The sequence below is a fragment of the Trematomus bernacchii genome, unplaced genomic scaffold (assembly GCF_902827165.1).
Source record: "Trematomus bernacchii unplaced genomic scaffold, fTreBer1.1, whole genome shotgun sequence".
NCBI lineage: Eukaryota > Metazoa > Chordata > Actinopteri > Perciformes > Nototheniidae > Trematomus > Trematomus bernacchii.
Window position 1 is genome coordinate 16,653 of NW_022987860.1, and position 26,882 is coordinate 43,534.

Here is a 26,882-nt window from a genome sequence, read left to right on the forward strand (position 1 = left end):
CTGGGTTGTGTCATGTGATGTATAACCGTGAGAGGAGTTGTGTCATGTGATGTATACCATGAGGAGTTGTGTCATGTGATGTATACCATGAGGAAGTTGTGTCATGTGATGTATACCAGGAAGAGAGGGAGTCTGCAGTTTAAACAAAAAAACAGTTTTAATGTTTCAGCAACACACTCGTGCTCACAACGACCGCGGCTAACGTTTAGCGTCCTCCATCAACGACCACAGCTAACGTGAGCGTCCATCAACGACCACAGCTAACGTTTAGCGTCCATCAACGACCACAGCTAAACGTTGAGCGTCCATCAACGACCACAGCTAACGTTTAGCGTCCATCAACGAGGCCGTGGCTAAGGGGGTAACGTCCCGCTACTCCTCTGCGCTAACGTTAGCGTCTCTCAGTTCCTCTTCTCCAACGTAAGCGTACGTTAGCATCTCTTGGTTCCTTTAGTGTCCATCACATTGTCTCCATTAGGCCTCTTTTCGCTCCTCTTTGCTAGCTTTAGCAACCCTTGAATTGTCTCTGAAAATGTTAGTGTCCATCAGCTTCTTCCCTCTACGCTCCGCTAACGTTAGCGCCCCTGGTTTCTTCCCTGCTAACGTTAGCACCCCTGGTTTCTTCTTCCCTGCTAACGTTAGCGGGCCCTGGGTTCCTCCATGCTAACGTTAGCGGGCCCTGGGTTCCTCCATGCTAACGTTAGCGCACCTGGGTTCCTCCATGCTAACGTTAGCGGCCCTGGGTTCCTCCATGCTAACGTTAGCGGCCCTGGGTTCCTCCATGCTAACGTTAGCGGCCCTAGCTTCCTCCATGCTAACGTTCGCGCCCCTAGCTTCCTCCATGCTAACGTTAGCGCCCCTAGCTTCCTCCATGCTAACGTTAGCGGCCCTAGCTTCCTCCATGCTAACGTTAGCGGCCCCCCTCACATGTCGGACCACAGGATGGCCTTGCTGCTCTTCTCCACGCTGACCACGTACGCTCCTGACGGCGACCAGGACACCGAGTTGATGGCAGAGCTGCAGGAAACAGGAAACAGGAAACAGCGATTCAGCAGATATAATAATGTTTATATGAAAAGTCCCTTATTATGCAAAAGTCACTCTGATGTCTCTTCTCGACATCACCATGTGTCCCCGGTGTGTCAGGAGACTCTCAAAGTGATGTCTTCTCTACATCACCATGTGTCTCCGGTGTGTCAGGAGACTCTCAAAGTGATGTCTTTCTCTACATCACCATGTGTCCCCGGTGTGTCAGGAGACTCACTAAGTGATGTCTTCTCTACATCACCATGTGTCCCCCGGTGTGTCAGGAGACTCACTAAGTGATGTCTTCTCTACATCACCATGTGTCCCCGGTGTGTCAGGAGACTCTCAAAGTGATGTCTTCTCTACATCACCATGTGTCCCCGGTGTGTCAGGAGACTCTCAAAGTGATGTCTTCTCTACATCACCATGTGTCCCCCGTTGTGTCAGGAGACTCACTAAGTGATGTGTTCTCTACATCACCATGTGTCCCCGGTGTGTCAGGAGACTCTCTAAGTGATGTCTTCTCTACATCACCATGTGTCCCCGGTGTGTCAGGAGACTCACTAAGTGATGTCTCTCTACATCACCATGTGGTCCCCGGTGTGTCAGGAGACTCACTAAGTGATGTCTTCTCTACATCACCATGTGTCCCCGGTGTGTCAGGAGACTCACTAAGTGATGTCTTCTCTACATCACCATGTGTCCCCGGTGTGTCAGGAGACTCTCTAAAGTGATGTCTTCTCTACATCACCATGTGTCCCCGGTGTGTCAGGAGACTCTCTAAGTGATGTCTTCTCTACATCACCATGTGTCCCCGGTGTGTCAGGAGACTCTCAAAGTGATGTCTTCTCTACATGCATTAAAAAAAAGTACTAAGTTATGATATAATAATGTCCTTAGTAACAGCTGGGAGAGAGGGGGGGGGGCTACAAGGGTCTGTTTGGGGTCTGGAGCAGGACACTTCAGAGACATGTCCTTAGTAACAGCTGGAAGAGAGGGGGGGGGGCTACAAGGATCTGTTTGGGGTTTGGAGCAGGACACTTCAGAGACATGTCCTTAGTAACAGCTGGAAGAGAGGGGGGGGGGGCTACAAGGATCTGTTTGGGGTCTGGAGGCAGGACACTTCAGAGACATGTCCTTAGTAACAGGCTGGAAGAGAGGGGGGGGGGCTACAAGGATCTGTTTTGGGGTCTGGAGCAGGACACTTCAGAGACATGTCCTTATTATCTGAGAGCTATAATAAATGCCTATAACAGACCTTTAATGTTCATATGTATATATCATATTTATATATGTATTGATATGGACTGTTATTGTGAAGGCTGTAGAGCTTCCTGTGTGAGGTCACATGACTCCAGGGTCACATGACTCCAGGTCTCACCTGTGGCTCCGGTCCAGAGTCCGCTCCACCTTCCCCGTCAGGACGTTCCAGATGTAGAGAGCGCCGTCTGCTGACCCCCCCGCCACGTAGCAGCCGTCAGGACTACACACAAATACACACATTATTACATTACCACACACACAGTTAAATGAGAGATGAGTGATGACATCATCAGGACAGGTGACTCACCTGAAGGTCACTCTGGTCCAGTCTGCTCCACACTTGAAGCCCTGAGCGCTACACACACACACATTATTATTAATACACACATAAACATATATATATTATATCTGTGAGTGTGTGTTACCTGTGTGTGTGGTGTGTGTGTGTGTGTGTGGTGTGTTACCTGTGTGTGTGTGTGTGTGTGGGGTGTGTGTGGTGTGTGTGTGTGTGTGTGTGTGTTACCTGAGTGTGTGTGTTACCTTAGTGTGTTACCTGAGTGTGTGTGTTACCTGTGTGTGTGTGTTACCTGTGTGTGTGTGTGTGTGTGTGTGTGTGTGTGTGTGTGTTACCTGAGTTATCAGTCTCTCAGTCTGAGCTGTAGTTATCAGAGCCTCTCAGTCTGAGCTGTAGCTATCAGAGTCTCTCAGTCTGAGCTGTAGCTATCAGAGCCTCTCAGTCTGAGCTGTAGCTATCAGAGCCTCTCAGTCTGAGCTGTAGTTATCAGAGCCTCTCAGCCTGAGCTGTAGTTATCAGAGCCTCTCAGTCTGAGCTGTAGTTATCAGAGCCTCTCAGTCTGAGCTGTAGTTATCAGAGCCTCTCAGGCCTGAGCTGTAGTTATCAGAGCCTCTCAGTCTGAGCTGTAGCTCGAGCTCAGTCTGACTGGTATCAGAGCCTCTCAGTCTGAGCTGTAGTTATCAGAGCCTCTCAGTCTGAGCTGTAGGTTATCAGAGCCTCTCAGTCTGAGCTGTGTGTTATCAGAGTCTCTTCAGTCTGAGCTGTAGTTATCAGAGTCTCTCAGTCTGAGCTGTAGTTATCAGAGTCCTCTCAGTCTGAGCTGTAGTTATCAGAGCCTCTCAGTCTGAGCTGTAGTTATCAGAGTCTCTCAGTCTGAGCTGTAGTTTATCAGAGCCTCTCAGTCTGAGCTGTAGTTATCAGAAGCCTCTCAGTCTGAGCTGTAGTTATCAGAGCCTCTCAGTCTGAGCTGTAGTTATCAGAGCCTCTCAGTCTGAAGCTGTATTAATCAGAGCCTCTCAGTCTGAGCTGTAGTTATCAGAGTCTCTCAGTCTGAGCTGTAGTTATCAGAGCCTCTCAGCCTGAGCTGTAGTTATCAGAGCCTCAGCCTGAGCTGTAGTTATCAGAGCTCCTCAGTCTGAGCTGTAGTTAATCAGAGCCTCTTAGTCTGAACTGGTATTAATCAAGAGCCTCTCAGTCTGAGCTGTAGTTATCAGAGCCTCTCAGTCTGAGCTGTAGTTTATCAGAGCCTCTCAGCCTGAGCTGTAGTTATCTCTCTCAGCCTGAGCTGTAGCTATCAGAGCCTCTCAGTCCTGAACTGTAGTATCAGAGCCTCTCAGCCTGAGCTGTAGTTATCAGAGCCTCAGTCCTGAACTGTATTATCGAGCCTCTCAGTCCTGAGCTGTATTATCAGAGCCTCGTCTGAGCTGTAGTATCAGAGTCTCAGCCTGAGCTGTAGTTATCTCTTCAGCCTGAGCTGTAGCTATCAGAGCCTCTCAGCCTGAGCTGTAGCTATCAGAGCCTCTCAGCCTGAGCTGTAGCTATCAGAGCCTCTCAGCCTGAGCTGTAGTTATCAGAGCCTCTCAGCCTGAGCTGTAGCTATCAGAGTCTCTCAGTCTGAGCTGTAGTTATCAGAGCCTCTCAGTCTGAGCTGTAGTTATCAGAGCCTCTCAGTCTGAGCTGTAGTTATCAGAGCCTCTCAGCCTGAGCTGTAGTTATCAGAGCCTCTCACTCTGAGCTGTAGTTATCTCTCTCAGCCTGAGCTGTAGTTATCAGAGCCTCTCAGTCTGAACTGTATTAATCAGAGCCTCTCAGTCTGAGCTGTAGTTATCAGAGCCTCTCAGTCTGAGCTGTAGTTATCAGAGCCTCTCAGTCTGAGCTGTTGTTATCAGAGCCTCTCAGTCTGAGCTGTAGTTATCTCTCTCAGTCTGAGCTGTAGTTATCAGAGCCTCTCAGTCTGAGCTGTAGTTATCAGAGCCTCTCAGTCTGAGCTGTAGTTATCAGAGCCTCTCAGTCTGAGCTGTAGTTATCTCTCTCAGTCTGAGCTGTAGCTATCAGAGTCTCTGTCTGAGCTGTAGTTATCAGAGCCTCTCAGCCTGAGCTGTAGTTATCAGAGCCTCTCAGCCTGAGCTGTATTTATCAGAGCCTCTCAGTCTGAGCTGTAGTTATCTCTCTCAGTCTGAGCTGTAGCTATCAGAGCCTCTCAGTCTGAGCTGTAGTTATCAGAGCCTCTCAGCCTGAGCTGTAGTTATCAGAGCCTCTCAGCCTGAGCTGTAAGTTATCAGAGCCTCTCAGTCTGAGCTGTAGTTATCAAGAGCCTCTCAGACTGAGCTGTAGTTATCAGAGCCTCTCAGTCTGAGCTGTAGTTATTAGAGCCTCTCAGTCTGAGCTGAAACCTCCCGGTGGCCTGATGGCCTGGTGTTAACTGTGTGTGTGTTAACTGTGTGTGTGTAACTGTGTTACCTGAGTGTGTGTTACCTGAGTGTGTGTCTCACGCTGACGGTCCTCAGGTCGATGATGGTCAGCAGGTCGTCTCTGGAGCAGCTGAGCAGCTCCGTGCGGTCGTGGTTCAGATCCAGAGACGTGACCCGACCCTGGAGCTGGAGCTCCTGCACCATGCTCTCTGCCCTACACACACACACACACACACATTTACAGTGTTACAGCAAAGTGACATAGCAGGTAACAAATGAGCTAACATGTTAAATATAGAAAAAAGCAAACCTGGCTCGAGATGAGGTTTGAGATATTTTAGAAAATTGAATAATGAGTACCTGATGTCCCAGAATCGGACCTTCTTGTCGAAGTGTCCGCTCATCACACACTGCTCCGTGCAGACGATGTCGTTACAGCTGGAGCCGGCAAACACTGTCTTCATACCTGTGAGAAAACATGTCTCAGCATGACTCAGAGAAAACCTGACTCAGCATGACTCAGAGAAAACATGACTCAGCATGACTCAGAGAAAACCTGACTCAGCATGACTCAGAGAAAACATGACTCAGCATGACTCAGAGAAAACATGACTCAGAGAGAAAATATGACTCAGAGAAAACATGACTGAGAGAAAACATGACTCAGCATGACTCAGAGAAAACATGACTCAGCATGACTCAGAGAAAACCTGACTCAGCATGACTCAGAGAAAACATGACTCAGCATGACTCAGAGGAAACATGACTCAGCATGACTCAGAGAAAACATGACTCAAGAGAGAAAACATGACTCAGAGAAAACATGACTCAAGAGAGAAAAACATGACTCAAGAGAAGAAAACATGACTCAGAGAAAACATGACTCAGAGAAAACATGACTCAAGAGAGAAAACATGACTCAGAGAGAAAACATGACTCAGAGAAAACATGGCTCAGAGGAAACATGACTCAGCATGACTCAGAGAAAACATGACTCAGAGAAAACATGACTCAAGAGAGAAAACATGACTCAGAGAGAAAACATGACTCAGAGAAAACATGGCTCAGAGGAAACATGACTCAGCATGACTCAGAGAAACATGACTCAGAGAAAACATGACTCAGAGAAAACATGACTCAGAGGAAACATGACTCAGCATGACTACTCAGAGAAAACATGACTCAGAGAGAAAACATGACTCAGAGGAAACATGACTCAGCATGACTCAGAGAGAAAACATGACTCAGAGGAAACATGACTCAGCATGACTCAGAGAAAACATGACTCAGAGAGAAAACATGACTCAGAGGAAACATGACTCAGCATGACTCAGAGAGAAAACATGACTCAGATAGAAACATGACTCAGAGAAACATGACTCAGAGGAAACATGACTCAGAGGAAAACATGACTCAGCAATGACCTCAGAGAGAAAACAATGACTCAGCATGACTCAGAGAAAACATGACTCAGAGAAAACATGACTCAGAGAAAACATGACTCAGAGAAACATGACTCAGCATGACTCAGAGAAAACATGAACTCAGAGGGAAACATGACTCAGAGAGAACATGACTCATAGAGAACATGACTCAGAGGAAACATTACTCAGCATGACTCAGAGAAAACATGACTCAGAGGAAAACATGACTCAGAGAGAAAACAGTGACTCGGAGAGAAAACATGACTCGATGAAACATGACTCAGAGAAACATGACTCAGAGGAAACATGACTCAGCATGACTCAGAGAAAACATGACTCAGCATGACTCAGAGAGAAAACATGACTCAGAGAAAACATGACTCATGACTCAGAGGAAACATGACTCAGAGAGAAAAACATGACTCAGAGAGAAAACATGACTCAGAGAAAGACCATGACTCAGCATGACTCAGAGAGAAACATGACTCAGAGGAAACATGACTCAGAGAGAAAACATGACTCAGAGAGAAAACATGACTCAGAGAAAACATGACTCAGCATGACTCAGAGGAAACATAACTCAGCATGACTCAGAGAGAAAACATGACTCATAGGAAACATGACTCAGAGGAAACATGACTCAGCATGACTCAGAGAGAAAACATGACTCAGAGGAAACATGACTCAGCATGACTCAGAGAGAAAACATGACTCAGAGGAAACATGACTCAGAGAAAACATGACTCAGAGAGAAAACATGACTCAGAGAGAAAACATGACTCAGAGAGAAAACATGACTCAGAGGAAACATGACTCAGAGAGAAAACATGACTCAGAGAGAAAACATGACTCAGAGGAAACATGACTCAGCATGACTCAGCATGACTCAGAGAGAAAACATGACTCAGAGGAAACATGACTCAGAGAGAAAACATGACTCAGAGAGAAAACATGACTCAGAGGAAACATGACTCAGCATGACTCAGAGAAAACATGACTCAGCATGACTCAGAGAGAAAACATGACTCAGCATGACTCAGAGAGAAACATGACTCAGAGAGAAACATGACTCAGAGGAAACATGACTCAGAGAAACATGACTCAGAGAGAAAACATGACTCAGCATGACTCAGAGAAAACATGACTCAGAGAGAAAACATGACTCAGAGGAAACATGACTCAGAGAGAAAACATGACTCAGAGGAAACATGACTCAGAGAAAACATGACTCAGAGAGAAACATGACTCAGCATGACTCAGAGAAAACATGACTCAGAGGAAACATGACTCAGAGAGAAAACATGACTCAGAGAGAAAACATGACTCAGAGGAAACATAACTCAGCATGACTCAGAGAAAACATGACTCAGCATGACTCAGAGAGAAAACATGACTCAGAGGAAACATGAACTCAGAGAAAATGACTCAGAGAGAAAACATGACTCAGAGAAACATGACTCAAGAGAGAAAACATGACTCAGAGAAAACATGACTCAGAGGAAACATGACTCAGAGAGAAACATGACTCAGAGAGAAACATGACTCAGGAAACATGACTCAGCATGACTCGAGAGAAAACATGACTCAGAGGAAACATGACTCAGAGAAAACATGACTCAGAGGAACATGACTCAGAGAGAAAACATGACTCAGAGAGAAACATGACTCAGAGGAAACATGACTCAGAGAAAACATGACTCGAGAAACATGACTCAGAGGAAAACATGACTCAGCATGACTCAGAGTAAACATGACTCAGAGAAAACATGACTCAGAGAAACATGACTCAGAGAGAAAACATGACTCAGAGAGAAACATGACTCAGAGGAAACATGACTCAGAGAAAACATGACTCAGCATGACTCAGAAGAAAACATGACTCAGCATGACTCGAGAGAAAACATGACTCAGAGGAAACATGACTCAGAGAAAACATGACTCAGAGAGAAAACATGACTCAGCATGACTCAGAGAAAACATGACTCAGCATGACTCAGAGAGAAAACATGACTCAGAGAAACATGACTCAGCATGACTCAGAGAGAAAACATGACTCAGAGAAAACATGACTCAGAGAATACATGAACTCAGAGGAAACATGACTCAGAGAGAAAACATGACTCAGAGGAAACAATGACTCAGAGAAAACATGACTCAGAGAGAAACATGACTCAGCATGACTCAAGAGAAAACATGACTCAGCATGACTCAGAGAAAACATGACTCAGCATGACTACAGAGAAAACATGACTCAGCATGACTCAGAGGAAACATGACTCAGCATGACTCAGAGAGAAACATGACTCAGCAATGACTCAGAGAAAACATGACTCAGAGAAACATGACTCAGAGGAAACATGACTCAGCATGAATCAGAGAAAACATGACTCAGATAAAACATGACTCAGAGGAAACATGACTCAGAGAGAAACATGACCTCGAGAAAACATGACTCAGAGGAAACATGACTCAGAGGAGACATGACTCAGAGGAAACATGACTCAGCATGACTCAGAGAAAACATGACTCAGAGAAAACATGACTCAGAGGAAACATGACTCAGAGAGAAAACATGACTCAGAGAAAACATGACTCAGAGAAACATGACTCAGCATGACTCAGAGCAGAAAACATGACTCAGCATGACTCAGAGGAAACATGACTCAGCATGACTCAGATAAAACATGACTCAGCATGACTCAGAGAGAAAACATGACTCAGAGGAAACATGACTCAGAGAAAAATGACTCAGAGAAAACATGACTCAGAGAAAACATGACTCAGAGAGAAACATGACTCAGAGGAAACATGACTCAGAGAGAAAACATGGACTCAGAGGAAACATGACTCAGCATGACTCAGAGAAAACATGACTCAGAGGAAACATGACTCGGAGAGAAACATGACTCAGAGAGAAAACATGACTCAGAGAGAAAACATGACTAGAGAGAAAACATGACTCAGAGAAAACATGACTCAGAGGAACATGACTCAGAGAGAAACATGACTCAGAGAGAAAACATGACTCAGAGAGAAAACATGACTCAGAGGAACATGACTCAGCATGACCAGAGAGAAAACATGACTCAGAGAAAACATGACTCAGAGAGAAAACATGACTCAGAGAGAAAACATGACTCAGAGAAACATGACTCAGAGAAACAATGACTCAGCATGACTCAGAAGAGAAAACATGACTCAGCATGACTCAGAGAGAAAACATGACTCAGAGGAAACATGACTCAGAGAGAAAACATGACTCAGAGAGAAAAACATGACTCAGCATGACTCAGAGAAAACATGACTCAGCATGACTCAGAGAAAACATGACTCAGCAATGACTCAGAGAGAAAACATGACTCAGAGAAACATACTCAGCATGACTCAGAGAGAAAACATGACTCAGAGAAAACATGACCTCAGAGAGAAAACATGACTCAGAGGAAACATGACTCAGAGAGAAAACATGACTCAGAGGAACATGACTCAGAGAAAACATGACTCAGAGAGAAAACATGACTCAGCATGACTCAGAGAAAACATGACTCAGCATGACTCAGAGGAAACATGACTCAGCATGACTCAGAGAGAAAACATGACTCAGCATGACTCAGAGAAAACATGACTCAGAGAAAACATTGACTCAGAGGAAAACATGACTCAGCATGACTCAGATAAAACATGACTCAGAGGAAACATGAACTCAGAGAGAACATGACTCAGAGGAAACATGACTCAGCATGACTCAGAGAAAACATGACTCAGAGAAAACATGACTCGAGGAAACATGACTCAGAGAGAAAACATGACTCGGAGAGAAAACATGACTCAGAGAGAACATGACTCAGCATGACTCAGAGAAAACATGACTCAGAGAAAACATGACTCAGCATGACTCAGAGAAAACATGACTCAGCATAGACTCAGAGAGAAAAACATGACTCAGAGGAAACATGCTCAGAGAAAACATGACTCAGAGAAACATGACTCATAGAAAACATGACTCAGAGAGAAAATGACTCAGAGGAAACATGACTCAGAGAGAAAACATGACTCAGAGGAAACATGACTCAGCATGACTCAGAGAAAACATGACTCAGAGGAAACATGACTCGGAGAGAAACATGACTCAGAGGAAACATGACTCAGCATGACTCAGAGAAAACATGACTCAGCATGACTCAGAGAAAAACATGACTCAGATGAAAACATGACTCAGAGAGAAAACATGACTCAGAGAGAAAACATGACTCAGAGAGAAAACATGACTCAGAGAGAAAACATGACTCAGAGGAAACATGACTCAGAGGAAACAGGACTCAGAACATGACTCAGAGAAAACATGACTCAGAGAAAAAACATGACTCAGAGAAAACATGACTCAGAGAAAACTGACTCAGAGAAACCATGACTCAGAGGAAACATGACTCATCATGAACTCAGAGAAACATGACTCAGAAAACATGACTCAGAGAAAACCTGATCAGAGAATAACATGACTCAGAGAAAACATGACTCAGAGAAAACATGACTCAGAGAAGACATGACTCAGCATGACTCAGAGAAAACATGACTCAGCATGACTCAGAGAGAAACACATGACTCAGCATGACTCAGAGAGAAACATGACTCAGCATGACTCAGAGAGAAAACATGACTCAGCATGACTCAGAGAGGAAACATGACTCAGAGAGAAAACATGACTCAGAGAGAAACATGACTCAGCATGACTCAGAGAAAACATGACTCAGCATGACTCAGAGAAAACATGACTCAGCATGACTCAGAGAGAAAACATGACTCAGAGAAAACATGACTCAGAGAGAAAACATGGAATCAGAGAAAACATGACTCCAGCATGACTCAGAGAAAACATGACTCAGAGAGAAAACATGACTCAGAGGAAACATGACTCAGAGAAAACATGACTCAGAGAGAAAACATGACTCAGCATGACTCAGAGAAAACATGACTCAGCATGACTCAGAGAAAACATGACTCAGCATGACTCAGAGAAACACATGACTCAGAGAGAAAAACATGACTCGAGGAAAACATGACTCAGAGAGAAACATGACTCAGAGAGAAACATGACTCAGAGGAAACATGACTCAGAGAGAAAATATGACTCAGAGGAAACTGACATCAGAGGGAAAACATGACTCAGAGAGAAAACATGACTCAGAGGGAAACATGACTCAGAGAGGAAACATGGACTCAGAGGAAACCATGACTCAGAGAAAACATGACCTCATGAGAGACAGAAAACCTGAGCTCAGAGGAGGAAGGAAACATGACTCAGAGAGCAAAACATGACTCAGCATGAACTCAGAGAAAACATGGACTCAGCATGGACTACAGAGAAAACATGACTCCAGCATGACTCAGAGAAACATGACTCAGCATGACTCAGACGAAAACATGGACTCAGAGAGAAACATGACTCAGAGGAAACATGATTCAGCAACCTGAACACTAATTGATGACTCAGCACCCTGAACACTAAGCAGTGTGCGAAAAAGCACACGTCCCACCATCCGGGACGTGTTATTTACAATATCGGACAAGTAGATCTTTCAATTGACTTGTCCGGCGGACAAGTGACGTTTTTCGCCCTCATTTATTGACAAATTATAGATAAACTCAGTTTACAAAAGGCAGAACTCGTTCGCAAATTGTCCGTGTCCGCCATTGTTCGTTTAGAAATGTTAGTTTCGGTTCTGCTTGTCGATTCAGGAAATGCATCTCCCCGCTTTCTGTACTGTTAAATGGGGGGGGGGGGGGGGGGGGGGGGGGGGGGGGGGGGCGGGACGTGTAGCACAGTGGCAGGGTTGGGAAGCAAAACTCGGTTCCGAGTAGGAACAAATAACAGCCTAATCTTTGTCAAACTTTCTTATGTTCTTACTCTAACACGTAATGAAGCTTATGAAGCGTTTTAGCTCCTATGTTGTTAATAAAATGTCCTTTATGAATTAAATCAGCCTCCCTGTCTGTGTCCTCGCGCTGTCCTCACATCCCCCGACCCCTAGACTCGGAGGAGCACAGAGATGTCAGTATTGTTTATGAAGCAGGGTATAGAAAGTACATTATTGAAATGAAAATACTATTTATTTACTTTTACAACAGTGAGCAGCTGCAGCATGTGTGTTGCAGGACATGTGTAAGCGTCTTTGAGTTGTAGAAAAGCGCTAGGCCTATAGGCTATTAAATATAATGTGTTATTATTATTATAGGCCTATGTGTTGGACATGTGTGGTTGGACTCTGTCTCACAGGCAGGTTGCAGTGTAACATCAGAGGAGACTGGGCCAATTGTACATTCTCAAACTGCACCACATAGAACTAACTAAAACAATGCAGACATTATTTTTATATAATTTTATTCAATAACCGTAAGAAATGAAACAGTATGAAGTGATTTGTAAATAGGAATACAGATTTGACTTAATGTTTTCATAAATATATTTTTCTCCCAGTTTGTCATGGGACTTATTTTTACCCTCTCAAAGAACCGGAATCGAGAACCGAAAATAACCGGAATCGAAAAGCAGAACCAGAATCGTTAAAATCCAAACTATACCCAACCCTATGTGTGATGCAGTAAAATCTTACCGCTCACTTACGTTAGCAGTGTCGTAAAATCCGTGGGAAAATGTAAATACGATGGCGAAGAAGAAGATTCCTGTGGCCCCAATTTTTGTCCATTCTGGACAAGTGAAAAATGTATTCGGACAAGTACTCTCTAAAAACTTTTTCTCACACTGCTAAGTGATGACTCAGTACCCTGAACACTGAGTGATGACTCAGTACCCTGAACACTGAGTGATGACTCAGTACCCTGAACACTGAGTGATGACTCAGCACCCTGAACACTAAGTGATGACTCAGCACCCTGAACACTAAGTGATGACTCAGCACCCTGAACACTAAGTGATGACTCAGCACCCTGAACATTAAGTGATGACTCAGCACCCTGAACACTGAGTGATGACTCAGCACCCTGAACACTAAGTGATGACTCAGCACCCTGAACACTAAGTGATGACTCAGCACCCTGAACACTAAGTGATGACTCAGCACCCTGAACACTAAGTGATGACTCAGCCTACCCCTGAACATTAAGTGATGACTCAGCACCCTGAACACTGAGTGATGACTCAGCAACCTGAACACTAAGTGATGACTCAGCACCCTGAACACTAAGCGATGACTCAGTACCCTGAAGACTAAGTGATGACTCAGCACCCTGAACACTAAGTGATGACTCAGCACCCTGAACACTAAGTGATGACTCAGCACCCTGAACACTAAGTGATGACTCAGCACCACGAACACTGAGTGATGACTCAGCACCACGAACACTAAGTGATGACTCAGTACCCTGAACACTGAGTGATGACTCAGCACCCTGAACACTAAGTGATGACTCAGCACCCTGAACACTAAGTGATGACTCAGCACCCTGAACACTAAGTGATGACTCAGCACCCTGAACATTAAGTGATGACTCAGCACCCTGAACACTAAGTGATGACTCAGCAACCTGAACACTGAGTGATGACTCAGCAACCTGAACACTAAGTGATGACTCAGCACCCTGAACACTGAGTGATGACTCAGTACCCTGAAGACTAAGTGATGACTCAGCACCACGAACACGAAGTGATGACTCAGTACCCTGAAGACTAAGTGATGACTCAGCACCACGAACACTAAGTGATGACTCAGCACCACGAACACTAAGTGATGACTCAGTACCCTGAAGACTAAGTGATGACTCAGCACCACGAACACTAAGTGATGACTCAGCACCACGAACACTAAGTGCTGACTCAGCCCTCTAGAGAAAGTGCAGACTCAGCCCTCTAGAGAAAGTGCTGACTCAGGCCTCTAGAGAAAGTGCTGACTCAGGCCTCTAGAGAAAGTGCTGACTCAGGGTGCTGACTCAGCCCTCTAGAGAAAGTGCTGACTCAGCCCTCTAGAGAAAGTGCTGACTCAGGCCTCTAGAGAAAGTGCAGACTCAGCCCTCTAGAGAAAGTGCTGACTCGGGGTGCTGACTCAGCCCTCTAGAGAAAGTGCCGACTCAGCCCTCTAGAGAAAGTGCCGACTCAGGCCTCTAGAGAAAGTGCCGACTCGGCCCTCAAGAGAAAGTGCCGACTCGGCCCTCTAGAGAAAGTGCCGACTCGGCCCTCTAGAGAAAGTGCCGACTCGGCCCTCTAGAGAAAGTGCCGACTCGGCCCTCTAGAGAAAGTGCCGACTCGGCCCTCTAGAGAAAGTGCCGACTCGGCCCTCTAGAGAAAGTGCCGACTCGGCCCTCTAGAGACAGTGCCGACTCGGCTCTCTAGAGACAGTGCCGACTCAGCCCTCTAGAGAAAGTGTCGACTCAGGTAAAGACGTACAGACTTTGCTGCGGAGGTCCCACAGTTTGAGGGTACGGTCGTAGCTCCCGGAGACGATGCGAGTGTTGTCCAATAGGAATCGAGCTGACAGCACCTTTCCACTGTGACCGGTCAGGGTGTGCTGGAGGAAAAACACACACACACACACACACACACACACACACACAGTGAGAACAGGCGAGTACAGGACAGGTCAGGCGAGTACAGGCGAGTACAGGTCAGGAGAGGACAGGCGAGTACAGGTCAGGAGAGGACAGGCGAGTACAGGTCAGGCGAGTACAGGCGAGTACAGGTCAGGAGAGGACAGGCGAGTACAGGCGAGTACAGGTCAGGCGAGTACAGGTCAGGAGAGGACAGGTCGGGAGAGGACAGGTCAGGAGAGGACAGGTCAGGAGAAGACAGGTCAGGCGAGTACAGGTCAGGAGAGGACAGGCGAGTACAGGTCAGGCGAGTACAGGTCAGGAGAGGACAGGCGAGTACAGGTCAGGCGAGTACAGGTCAGGAGAGGACAGGTCAGGAGAGTACAGGTCAGGAGAGGACAGGCGAGTACAGGTCAGGTGAGAACAGGCGAGTACAGGCGTGTACAGGCGAGTACAGGTCAGGCGAGTACAGGTCAGGCGAGTACAGGTCAGGAGAGGACAGGCGAGTACAGGTCAGGTGAGAACAGGCGAGTACAGGTCAGACGAGAACAGGTCAGGCGAGTACAGGTCAGGTGAGAACAGGCGAGTACAGGTGAGTACAGGTCAGGTGAGAACAGGCGAGTACAGGTGAGTACAGGTCAGGTGAGAACAGGCGAGTACAGGTCAGGTGAGAACAGGCGAGTACAGGTCAGGTGAATACAGGCGAGTACAGGTCAGGTGAATACAGGCGAGTACAGGTCAGGAGAGGACAGGCGAGTACAGGCGAGTACAGGTCAGGAGAGGACAGGTCAGGCGAGTACAGGTCAGGTGAGAACAGGTCAGGAGAGGACAGGCCAGGCGAGTACAGGACAGGTCAGGAGAGGACAGGCGAGTACAGGTCAGGAGAGTACAGGTCAGGCGAGTACAGGTCAGGTGAGAACAGGCGAGTACAGGTGAGTACAGGTCAGGTGAGAACAGGCGAGTACAGGTGAGTACAGGTCAGGTGATAACAGGAGTACAGGTCAGAATACAGGCGAGTACAGGTCAGGTGAATACAGGCGAGTACAGGTCAGGTGAATACAGGCGAGTACAGGTCAGGTGAGAACAGGCGAGTACAGGTCAGGTGAGAACAGGCGAGTACAGGTGAGTACAGGTCAGGTGAGAACAGGCGAGTACAGGTCAGGTGAATACAGGCGAGTACAGGTCAGGTGAATACAGGCGAGTACAGGTCAGGTGAGATCAGGCGAGTACAGGTCAGGCGAATACAGGCGAGAACAGGTGAGAACAGGTGAGAACAGGTGAGAACCATAAGGACTCACTCTCAGACGGGAGTCCTCTACGGTCCACAGACGACTCGCAAAGTCATTGGACGCCGCCAGCAGGAAGGAGCCCTGCAGAACATTGGAGAATGACATCACAACCCCAGAACCAATCAGCAGTGTTATCAAGTATTAACAACCTCTGGAGGATCCTAATCGACCAATCAGAATCCAGTATTCAACAGAGCCGTGTAATAACAGATAGACTTACTGCGCTGTCGAACTCGATGCTGGTGATTCCCGCGTTGCTGCCAGTCAGTGAACCTTTCGGCTCACAGCGACCTGAACACAGTCTACAGTTTAACAGAGGTCCCTGAACACACCGTCTACAGTTTAACAGAGGTCTCTGAACACACCATTTAACAGAGGTCCCTGAACACACCGTCTACAGTTTAACAGAGGTCCCTGAAACACACAGTTTACAGTTTAACAGGGGTCCCTGAAACACACAGTTTACAGTTTAACAGGTCCCTGAACACAGTCTACAGTTTAACAGAGATCCCTGAAACACACAGTCTACAGTTTAACAGAGGTACCTGAACACACAGTCTACAGTTTAACAGAGGTCCCTGAACACGCCATCTACAGTTTAACAGAGGTCCCTGAACACACCGTCAACAGTTTAACAGAGATCCCTGAACACACAGTCTACAGTTTAACAGAGGTACCTGAACACACAGTCTACAGTTTAACAGAGGTCCCTGAACACACTGTCTACCATTTAACAGAGGTCCCTGAACACGCCATCTACAGTTTAACAGAGGTCCCTGAACACACCTTCTACAGTTCAACAGAGGTCCCTAAACACACAGTTTACAGTTTAACAGAGGTCCCTAAACACACAGTTTACAGTTTAACAGAGGTCCCTGAACACACCGTTTACAGTTTGCAGTTTACCAGAGGTCCCTCAACACATAGTCTATAGTTTAACAGAGGTCCCTGAACACACAGTCTACAGTTTAACAGAGGTCCCTGAACACATAGTCTACAGTTTAACACAGGTCCCTGAACACACAGTCTACAATTTAACAGAGGTCCCTGAACACACAGTCTACAGTTTAACAGAGGTCCCTGAACACAGTTTAACAGAGGTCCCTGAACACAGTTTAACAGAGGTCCCTGAACACACCGTTTAACAGCAGTCCCTGAACACACAGTTTACAGTTTAACAGCAGTCCCTGAAGGGAACAGTTTACAGTTTAACAGAGGTCCCTGAACTCACCGGAGACGACCTCCCACAGCTTCACCTTGCGGTCCATCCCTCCGGTTGCTAGGAGACGGGAGCCGGGACTAAAGCTCACAGCGTTTACCTCTCCGTCATGAGCATCCTGACCAATCAGAGAGAGGGAGTCAGGAAATCATCCAATCAGAGAGAGAAAGGGAGTCAGGAAATCATCCAATCAGAGAGAGAGGGAGTCAGGAAATCATCCAATCAGAGAGAGAGAGAGAGTCAGGAAATCATCCAATCAGAGAGAGAGAGAGAGTCAGGAAATCATCCAATCAGAGAGAGAAAGGGAGTCAGGAAATCATCCAATCAGAGAGAGAGAGAGAGTCAGGAAATCATCCAATCAGAGAGAGAAAGGGAGTCAGGAAATCATCCAATCAGAGAGAGAGAGAGAGTCAGGAAATCATCCAATCAGAGAGAGAGAGGGAGAGTCAGGAAATCATCCAATCAGAGAGAGAGGGAGTCAGGAAATCATCCAATCAGAGAGAGAGGGGGTCAGGAAATCATCCAATCAGAGAGAGAGGGAGTCAGGAAATCATCCAATCAGAGAGAGAGAGAGAGTCAGGAAATCATCCAATCAGAGAGAGAGAGAGAGTCAGGAAATCATCCAATCAGAGAGAGAGGGAGTCAGGAAATCATCCAATCAGAGAGAGAGAGGGAGTCAGGAAATCATCCAATCAGAGAGAGAGGGGGTCAGGAAATCATCCAATCAGAGAGAGAGGGAGTCAGGAAATCATCCAATCAGAGAGAGAGAGTCAGGAAATCATCCAATCAGAGAGAAAGGGAGTCAGGAAATCATACAATCAGAGAGAGAGAGAGAGTCAGGAAATCATCCAATCAGAGAGAGAGAGGGAGTCAGGAAATCATCCAATCAGAGAGAGAGAGAGAGAGTCAGGAAATCATCCAATCAGAGAGAGAGAGAGAGAGTCAGGAAATCATCCAATCAGAGAGAGAAAGGGAGTCAGGAAATCATCCAATCAGAGAGAAAGGGAGTCAGGAAATCATCCAATCAGAGAGAGAAAGGGAGTCAGGAAATCATCCAATCAGAGAGAGAGAGAGAGAGTCAGGAAATCATCCAATCAGAGAGAGAGAGGGAGAGTCAGGAAATCATCCAATCAGAGAGAGAGGGAGTCAGGAAATCATCCAATCAGAGAGAGAGGGGGTCAGGAAATCATCCAATCAGAGAGAGAGGGAGAGTCAGGAAATCATCCAATCAGAGAGAGAGGGAGTCAGGAAATCATCCAATCAGAGAGAGAGGGAGTCAGGAAATCATCCAATCAGAGAGAGAGAGAGAGTCAGGAAATCATCCAATCAGAGAGAGAGAGAGAGAGTCAGGAAATCATCCAATCAGAGAGAGAGGGAGTCAGGAAATCATCCAATCAGAGAGAGAGAGGGAGTCAGGAAATCATCCAATCAGAGAGAGAGGGGGTCAGGAAATCATCCAATCAGAGAGAGAGGGAGTCAGGAAATCATCCAATCAGAGAGAGAGAGTCAGGAAATCATCCAATCAGAGAGAGAGAGAGAGTCAGGAAATCATCCAATCAGAGAGAGAGAGGGAGTCAGGAAATCATCCAATCAGAGAGAGAGAGAGAGAGAGTCAGGAAATCATCCAATCAGAGAGAGAGAGAGAGAGTCAGGAAATCATCCAATCAGAGAGAGAGAGTCAGGAAATCATCCAATCAGAGAGAGAGAGGGAGTCAGGAAATCATCCAATCAGAGAGAGAGAGGGAGTCAGGAAATCATCCAATCAGAGAGAGAGAGAGAGAGAGTCAGGAAATCATCCAATCAGAGAGAGAGAGAGAGAGAGTCAGGAAATCATCCAATCAGAGAGAGAGAGAGAGAGTCAGGAAATCATCCAATCAGAGAGAGAGGGAGTCAGGAAATCATCCAATCAGAGAGAGAGGGAGAGTCAGGAAATCATCCAATCAGAGTCCTGAAGAGGCTAGTGAGTCTTCATAAACCCTTTGAAGCGCTCTGTACTGCAGCCTGTTTAAATAAAGTTGAATGCAGTGTGTACTCTGATACTCACAAACACGTGTATGGCCGTGGTGGGGACCCGGACTTCAGCACACACACCTGACGGAGCTTCTGATCCTTCAGGAGAGGAGCTGTAGGGGTGGGCTCTGCGCCTGAACACACACACACTCATTAGAACCACACACACACTCTGTAGAACCACACACACACTCATTAGAACCACACACACACTCATTAGAACTACACACACACATTAGAAACACACACACACTCAGAACCACACACACTCTGTAGAACTACACACACACTCATTAGAACCACACACTCATTAGAACCACACACACACTCTGTAGAACCACACACTCATTAGAACCACACACTCATTAGAACCACACACACACTCTGTAGAACCACACACTCATTAGAACCACACACACACTCTGTAGAACCACACACTCATTAGAACCACACACACACTCTGTAGAACCACACACACACTCATTAGAAACACACACACACTCTGTAGAACCACACACACTCTGTAGAACCACACACACTAATTAGAACCACACACACACACTCTGTAGAACCACACACACACTCATTAGAAACACACACACACCCAAAGATGTTGGAGATGGAGTCCATCAGACCACCAGGGGGGGGCTGGGATGTCTTCTTACTGCACACACAAACACACACCTTAAGAGTAACTCTTTAAATGAAACATATTGATGAATATATGATATATAACCCTCTCACCTGGGGGTCCTGCTGAGCGCCCTGCTGGGAGACGTCTCCCCCCCCCCCTTCCCAGCCTCCTCTGCCAGAACCTCGATGTCGTCGTCTCTGAGGACAGAGTCACATGACGAGTCAGTCACATGACGAGTCAGTCAGTCACGTGACGTGTCAGTCACATGACGTGTCAGTCACATGACGAGTCAGTCACATGACGAGTCAGTCACATGACGTGTCAGTCACATGACGAGTCAGTCACATGACGAGTCAGTCAGTCACGTGACGTGTCAGTCACATGACGTGTCAGTCAGTCACGTGACGTGTCAGTCACATGACGAGTCAGTCAGTCACGTGACGTGTCAGTCACATGACGGGTCAGTCAGTATGACTCCTATATTTATACATAATGTTTATACTGACGGGTCGATGGGCAGCGGCTCCTTGGCGGCGTCGGCCAGCTCCTTCTGCAGCTTAGCCTGTCTGCGTCTACACACGCACACACACACACACACACACACACACACACACACACACACACACACACACACACACACACACACACACACACACACACACACACACACACACACACACACACACACACACACACACACACACACACACACACACACACACACACACACACACACACACACACACACACACACACACACACACACACACACACACACACACACACACACACACACACACACACACACACACACACACACACACACGGAAATGCTCATTTATGCTCAATATCAAACGTGACGAAACTACTCTATAAATCATGTTTTAAAAACCCTCACACTGGTGATATATGGAAAGGCATTTCATAATATAGCGATATATATTGTGCATTGTGATATATAACATGTATCGTGATATATATCGCGCATGTGATATATATGGTGTATCGTGATATATACCGTGCAGTGTTTCCCCTATTGTCTTGGAGCGGCGCGGGGCTTCGTTAGCGGTGTTAAAAAAAAGAATTATTGTTCTTTTTTTTTTTTAAATATATTTATATATAGCACCAAATTGGTTTATTAAATAAACTAAACGCTTTCATTTGAAGTTGTGAGTTTAGTGTGTTTGACCCTAAGAAACACAATAACAATAATCCACAGCTCCTCTCTCTGCTCCGGAGGATTTAAAAAATATATGTCCCTCTGTCTCACCTGGTGTCCCTCTGCCTCACCTGGTGTCCCTCTGCCTCACCTGGTGTCCCTCTGCCTCACCTGGTGTCCCTCTGTCTCACCTGGTGTCCCTCTGTCTCACCTGGTGTCCCTCTGCCTCACCTGGTGTCCCTCTGTCTCACCTGGTGTTTCTCTGCCTCACCTGGTGTCTCTCTGCCTCACCTGGTGTCTCTCTGTCTCACCTGGTGTCCCTCTGTCTCACCTGGTGTCCCTCTGCCTCACCTGGTGTCCCTCTGCCTCACCTGGTGTTTCTCTGCCTCACCTGGTGTCTCTCTGCCTCACCTGGTGTCCCTCTGCCTCACCTGGTGTTTCTCTGTCTCACCTGGTGTCCCTCTGTCTCACCTGGTGTCCCTCTGTCTCACCTGGTGTCCCTCTGTCTCACCTGGTGTCTCTCTGCCTCACCTGGTGTCTCTCTGCCTCACCTGGTGTCCCTCTGCCTCACCTGGTGTCCCTCTGTCTCACCTGGTGTCCCTCTGTCTCACCTGGTGTCCCTCTGCCTCACCTGGTGTCCCTCTGTCTCACCTGGTGTCCCTCTGTCTCACCTGGTGTCCCTCTGTCTCACCTGGTGTCCCTCTGTCTCACCTGGTGTCCCTCTGTCTCACCTGGTGTCCCTCTGTCTCACCTGGTGTCCCTCTGCCTCACCTGGTGTCCCTCTGTCTCACCTGGTGTCCCTCTGTCTCACCTGGTGTCCCTCTGTCTCACCTGGTGTCCCTCTGTCTCACCTGGTGTCCCTCTGCCTCACCTGGTGTCCCTCTGTCTCACCTGGTGTCCCTCTGCCTCACCTGGTGTCCCTCTGTCTCACCTGGTGTCCCCTCTGCCTCACCTGGTGTCCCTCTGTCTCACCTGGTGTCCCTCTGTCTCACCTGGTGTCTCTCTGCCTCACCTGGTGTCCCTCTGTCTCACCTGGTGTCCCTCTGTCTCACCTGGTGTCCTTTTCGTTCTCAGCGTTCAGCTTGTTGGCCTCCTGGCTCTTCTCGGCCATCCAGCGGCTGACCAGCTCCTGATTGTCTTCGGATGTTTTCCTCAGTTTCTCCTCCAGAGCGCAGAAGGTGATCTGCAGGGCGTCGTACTCGTCCTTCAGCGTCTGATTGGCTCGCTCCAGGTCCTCATTAAACAACAACAATACACCTTTTAATAATAAAACAAGTCCATTTGTTCATACAGTCTGTCTGCAGCTCAGAGTCCTGACGCTGGAGGTGTTGAGACCCCAAAGTGTTAGATAGAGATGAAGGGGCTCAGGTGATGGGACATTTACACAATTAGCATCAATTAGCCTTAATTAGCATCAATTAGCATTCATGAGCATCAATTAGCCTTAATGAGCATTATATCTGGACTACAATTAATGTCTTGGCAGATCTGGACAGTGTCTTAGAGGTTTCGGGGGTTATTGAGGATGCTGAATCCATTTCTGACATTTCCAGGATGATAAATATCAGTGTGAACCAGAAGAGGACAGATCTGTGGTCTCGCCTGGAGCATTGAGACGGTTTGATCTGTTTGAGAGGAAGGGTCTCTGTAGATGTCCAGGCTAAATAATAAACGTTCATCAGTCTGGGGGTCTCAGGTTGAAAACTGGAGATCATGCCCCACCCCCCCCCCGGCCTCTCGCTGCATACTGATTGGTTCTGTTGGATGACATCATCACTGGGCGCCTGCAGGATCTCTGTACAGACTCGCTGTGATGTCACATCCTGTTTGTGATGTCACTTCCTGTCTCAGCAGCTGCTGGGACCATCATGCAGCACTAGAGCATGCTGGGAGCTGAGGCCGGCAGAGGGGATTGTGGGAAATCAGACCTTTTACTTATCATCACCGACCCCCGTCTGATCGTCATTGCTCTGTTGCATTGTGGGAAACGTAGGCATGGGTTCCCTCAGGTATATTACTGTATTAGTATTGCATTGTGGGAAATGTAGGCATGGTGTATTATTCTGCGTACCTGCAGGAGGCCCCTGAGGTCCCGACAGTCCCCCTCCAGGCCGGAGATCTGCTGCTGGTACTGCAACATCCTACACACACACACAGTCTGAGAGTGTGTTTAAGTGTGTGCCAGTGAGTGAGTGTGTGTGTGAGAGTGTGTGTGCAAGTGTGTGTGTGAGAGTGTGTGTGCAAGTGTGTGTGTGTGCCAGTGAGTGAGTGTGTGAGAGTGTGTGTGTGCTTACTTGGCCTCGTTGCTCTGGATCAACTTGTCTTTCTGTTGAATCTGGTTGTTCAGTTCGATCACATTCTGAGCCAGCTGCAGGACGGACACACACACACACACACACACACACACACACACACACACACACACACACACACACACACACACACACACACACACACACACACACACACACACACACACACACACACACACACACACACACACACACACACACACACACACACACACACACACACACACACACACACACACACACACACACACACACACACACACACACACACACACACACACACACACACACACACAGAGAGATTAGCTACAGTATAGATATATAATGAAAATATTATCTTATGGCTGGTCTGTGTGAGTGAGGCCCAATCCGCCCCCTGTACCCTACCACTACCCCTCCGTTTGCGCGCTCGCGCGGAGGGTCCGCCACATTAAGTGCTGTTCCAAACCAACGAGTGTGGAGGGGGAGTGGGCTATCAAGCCCTCAAACAGCGAGTCTGCATCGGTGCTGACTGGAGACCGGTCTCTACCTGACCGGAGTCACGCCGCGTGTCCGTCAGGAAACACGCCGCGTGTCCGTCAGGAAACACGCCGCGTGTCCGTCAGGAAACACGCCGCGTGTCCGTCAGGAAACACGCTGTTAACAAACAGTTCCAAACATCCAGTGATAAACTGCGATGTTAACAACCTCATGATAACCTCATATGTTTTTAACTGAGGATCGTACCTGTGTTTAGTCTAGAAAAAGGTCAATGTGTGCATTTTATTATAAAGTTGTGTATATTTACAGACTGTTGCAAAAACTAAGAAGCTTATAAACATCAGGTTTCAAACTAATAGAGCTTTACAAAAAAGTAACACAATGAAAGATGTTTGGAGTTTTATTTGAGTTATTAATTTAAATGTTTGGTCAAAGAGATGCTGATTTGAAACCGTTGTTACATTCAGTTACGGCACTTCCTGTTTCTGAGGAGAGAGGGGAGGCCCAATGTGCTGCGCTGTATTTATACCCTAACCCTTAATGGAGGGAACTTCGTTCAGCTGAGAGTGAGGCTACAGACAGAGTTCACTCCGTCACGGAGGGGTAGGGTCGAGGGAGTGGTTTGGGATTGGGCCTGAGTGAGTGAGTGAGTGAGTGAGTGAGTGAGTGAGTGAGTGAGTGAGTGAGTGAGTGAGTGAGTGAGAGAGTGAGAGAGTGAGTGAGTGAGTGAGTGAGTGAGTGAGTGTGTGTGTGAGTGAGTGAGTGAGTGAGTGAGTGAGTGAGTGAGTGTGTGTGTGTGTGAGTGAGTGAGTGAGTGAGTGAGTGTGTGAGTGAGTGTGTGTGAGTACCTCTCCTCTCTTCTTGTGCAGCTCTGTCAGCTCCTCCTGGTGTCTGATCCTCATCAGAGACACCTCCTGCTGCAGCGACCCGTCTGACCTGAGGGGACCAATAGGGTTAGACCCGTCTGACCTGAGGGGACCAATAGGGTTAAAGCTGTCTGACCTGAGGGGACCAATAGGGTTAAAGCTGTCTGACCTGAGGGGACCAATAGGGTTAAAGCTGTCTGACCTGAGGGGACCAATAGGGTTAAAGCTGTCTGACCTGAGGGGACCAATAGGGTTACAGTTCATATATTTATGATGTTATATGTATTCTATGTCTCAGGGTCCTCACCCGCCCTCGTGTCCTCGCTGCAGCTCATATTTATCAGCCTGATATCTTTCAGAGAGGACGGCCTGCAGGTCTGACTTCTCCAGGAGACGAGTATCTGAGGGACAGACAGGTGAGAGACAGACAGGTGAGAAACAGAGAGGTGAGAGACAGAGATGTGAGAGACAGAAAGGTAGAGAGACAGACAGGTGAGAGACAGACAGGTCCTCACACTGGTGGATGAGCTCCTCGAAGGCTTGTCTCTGGACTCGGTCTCTCTGCTTCAGCTGATCGGAGACATGTCTCCTCCACACACACTGCTCCATACCTACACACACACACACACACACACAGAGAGACACACACATACACAGAGAGAGAGAGAAACACAGACACACACACACAGAGAGACAGACACAGAGAGAGAGAGAGACACAGACACACACAGAGAGACAGACACAGAGAGAGAGACACAGACACACACAGAGAGACAGACACAGAGAGAGAGACACACACAGAGACACACACACAGAGAGAAACACACACACACACAGAGAGAAACACACACACACAGAGAGAAACACACACACACACAGAGACAGACAGACACACAGAGAGAAACACACACACACACAGACACACACACACACAGAGACAGACACACAGAGAGAAACACACACACACAGAGAAACACACACACACACACACACAGAGACAGACACACACAGAGAAACACACACACAGAGACAGACACAGAGACACACACACACACACACACACAGAGACAGACAGACACACACACACAGACACAGAGACACAGAGAGAAACACACACACACACACACACACAGAGAGAAACACACACACACACAGAGACAGACACACACACACAGACACAGAGACAGACACACAGAGAGAAACAGACACAAACACAGACACAGAGAAACAGACACAGAGAGAAACAGACACAAACACAGACACACAGAGAGACACACACACAGAGACAGACACACACACACAGAGACACACAGAGAGAAACAGACACAGAGAGAAACAGACACAGACACAGAGACACACAGAGACACACACACACAGAGAGAGAGACACACACACACAGAGAGAGAGAGAGAGACACAGTGTTAACTTCATCTTCCTGAATATAAATGGTTTATATTGTGCAATAAAAACAGCCGTTAGCTTCCCTCTGTTAGCATGTGATGCTAAAGGAACAACAAACAGGAAGACAGCCGGCTGCTAACATGCTAACCTGCTAATCTGTGGGTAAATGACCTCAGTGAGATGATAGGCAGCATGTCGGCTGTTTACCTGTTTGTTTACCTGTTGACAACACACCCGTGACTCGACATGTTGTTAGCGGCTAAGCTAACAACATGTCTAACAACAACGTTTTAACCGGGTGAATAATGCTAACTGTGTTTAATGTGAACTGAGACCTCCTGCCTGATCCCCGGCGTCCCGCTGCGACTCTCTCAGAAACTGAGGAAACTGAAGAAACTGAAGAAACGGAAGAAACTGGATCCTGGTTCCTCACTGCAACGCGCCGCCATTTTGGCTCAAACACACACTTCCGGGATAGTCACCTGGTCATGACGACATGTTTACGTTTTGGTTTTTTTCTCCAACTTTATTGCACAATTTTTCAACAACATCAGA

The 26,882-nt window shown here is 47.1% G+C and overlaps 1 protein-coding gene, 1 long non-coding RNA gene and 1 other non-coding gene across 6 annotated transcripts; all 3 read right to left on the reverse strand.

Moving 5' to 3' along the window:
• Positions 1–138: 138 nt before the first annotated feature.
• Positions 139–26,793, reverse strand: atg16l1 (ATG16 autophagy related 16-like 1 (S. cerevisiae)). Of its 4 annotated transcripts, none has more exons than XM_034113518.1 (21): positions 26,663–26,793; positions 25,442–25,537; positions 25,234–25,327; positions 24,909–24,996; positions 23,563–23,636; positions 23,340–23,409; positions 22,321–22,502; positions 20,616–20,681; positions 20,220–20,306; positions 20,080–20,139; positions 19,510–19,609; positions 17,478–17,583; positions 16,467–16,537; positions 16,256–16,327; positions 14,818–14,938; positions 5,356–5,461; positions 5,060–5,209; positions 2,597–2,644; positions 2,408–2,509; positions 898–1,017; positions 139–807 (listed from the first exon to the last, which is right to left on the reverse strand). In XM_034113518.1, exons 2-20 carry the CDS (start codon positions 25,533–25,535, stop codon positions 924–926), a joined length of 1,785 nt encoding a protein of 594 aa, XP_033969409.1. In that variant the 5' UTR covers positions 25,536–25,537; positions 26,663–26,793; the 3' UTR covers positions 139–807; positions 898–923. The 4 variants fall into 4 exon arrangements, with proteins under 4 accessions (XP_033969409.1, XP_033969408.1, XP_033969407.1 ...); XM_034113517.1 differs by having other exon boundaries at positions 139–867; XM_034113516.1 differs by having other exon boundaries at positions 139–1,017.
• LOC117469140 lies at positions 5,462–5,644 on the reverse strand. The gene is made up of 2 exons (XR_004554563.1): positions 5,604–5,644; positions 5,462–5,551 (listed from the first exon to the last, which is right to left on the reverse strand). It is a non-coding gene; the product is annotated as an uncharacterized LOC117469140 (long non-coding RNA).
• Positions 22,957–23,218, reverse strand: LOC117469142. Its single transcript, XR_004554564.1, has one exon.
• Positions 26,794–26,882: the final 89 nt, after the last annotated feature.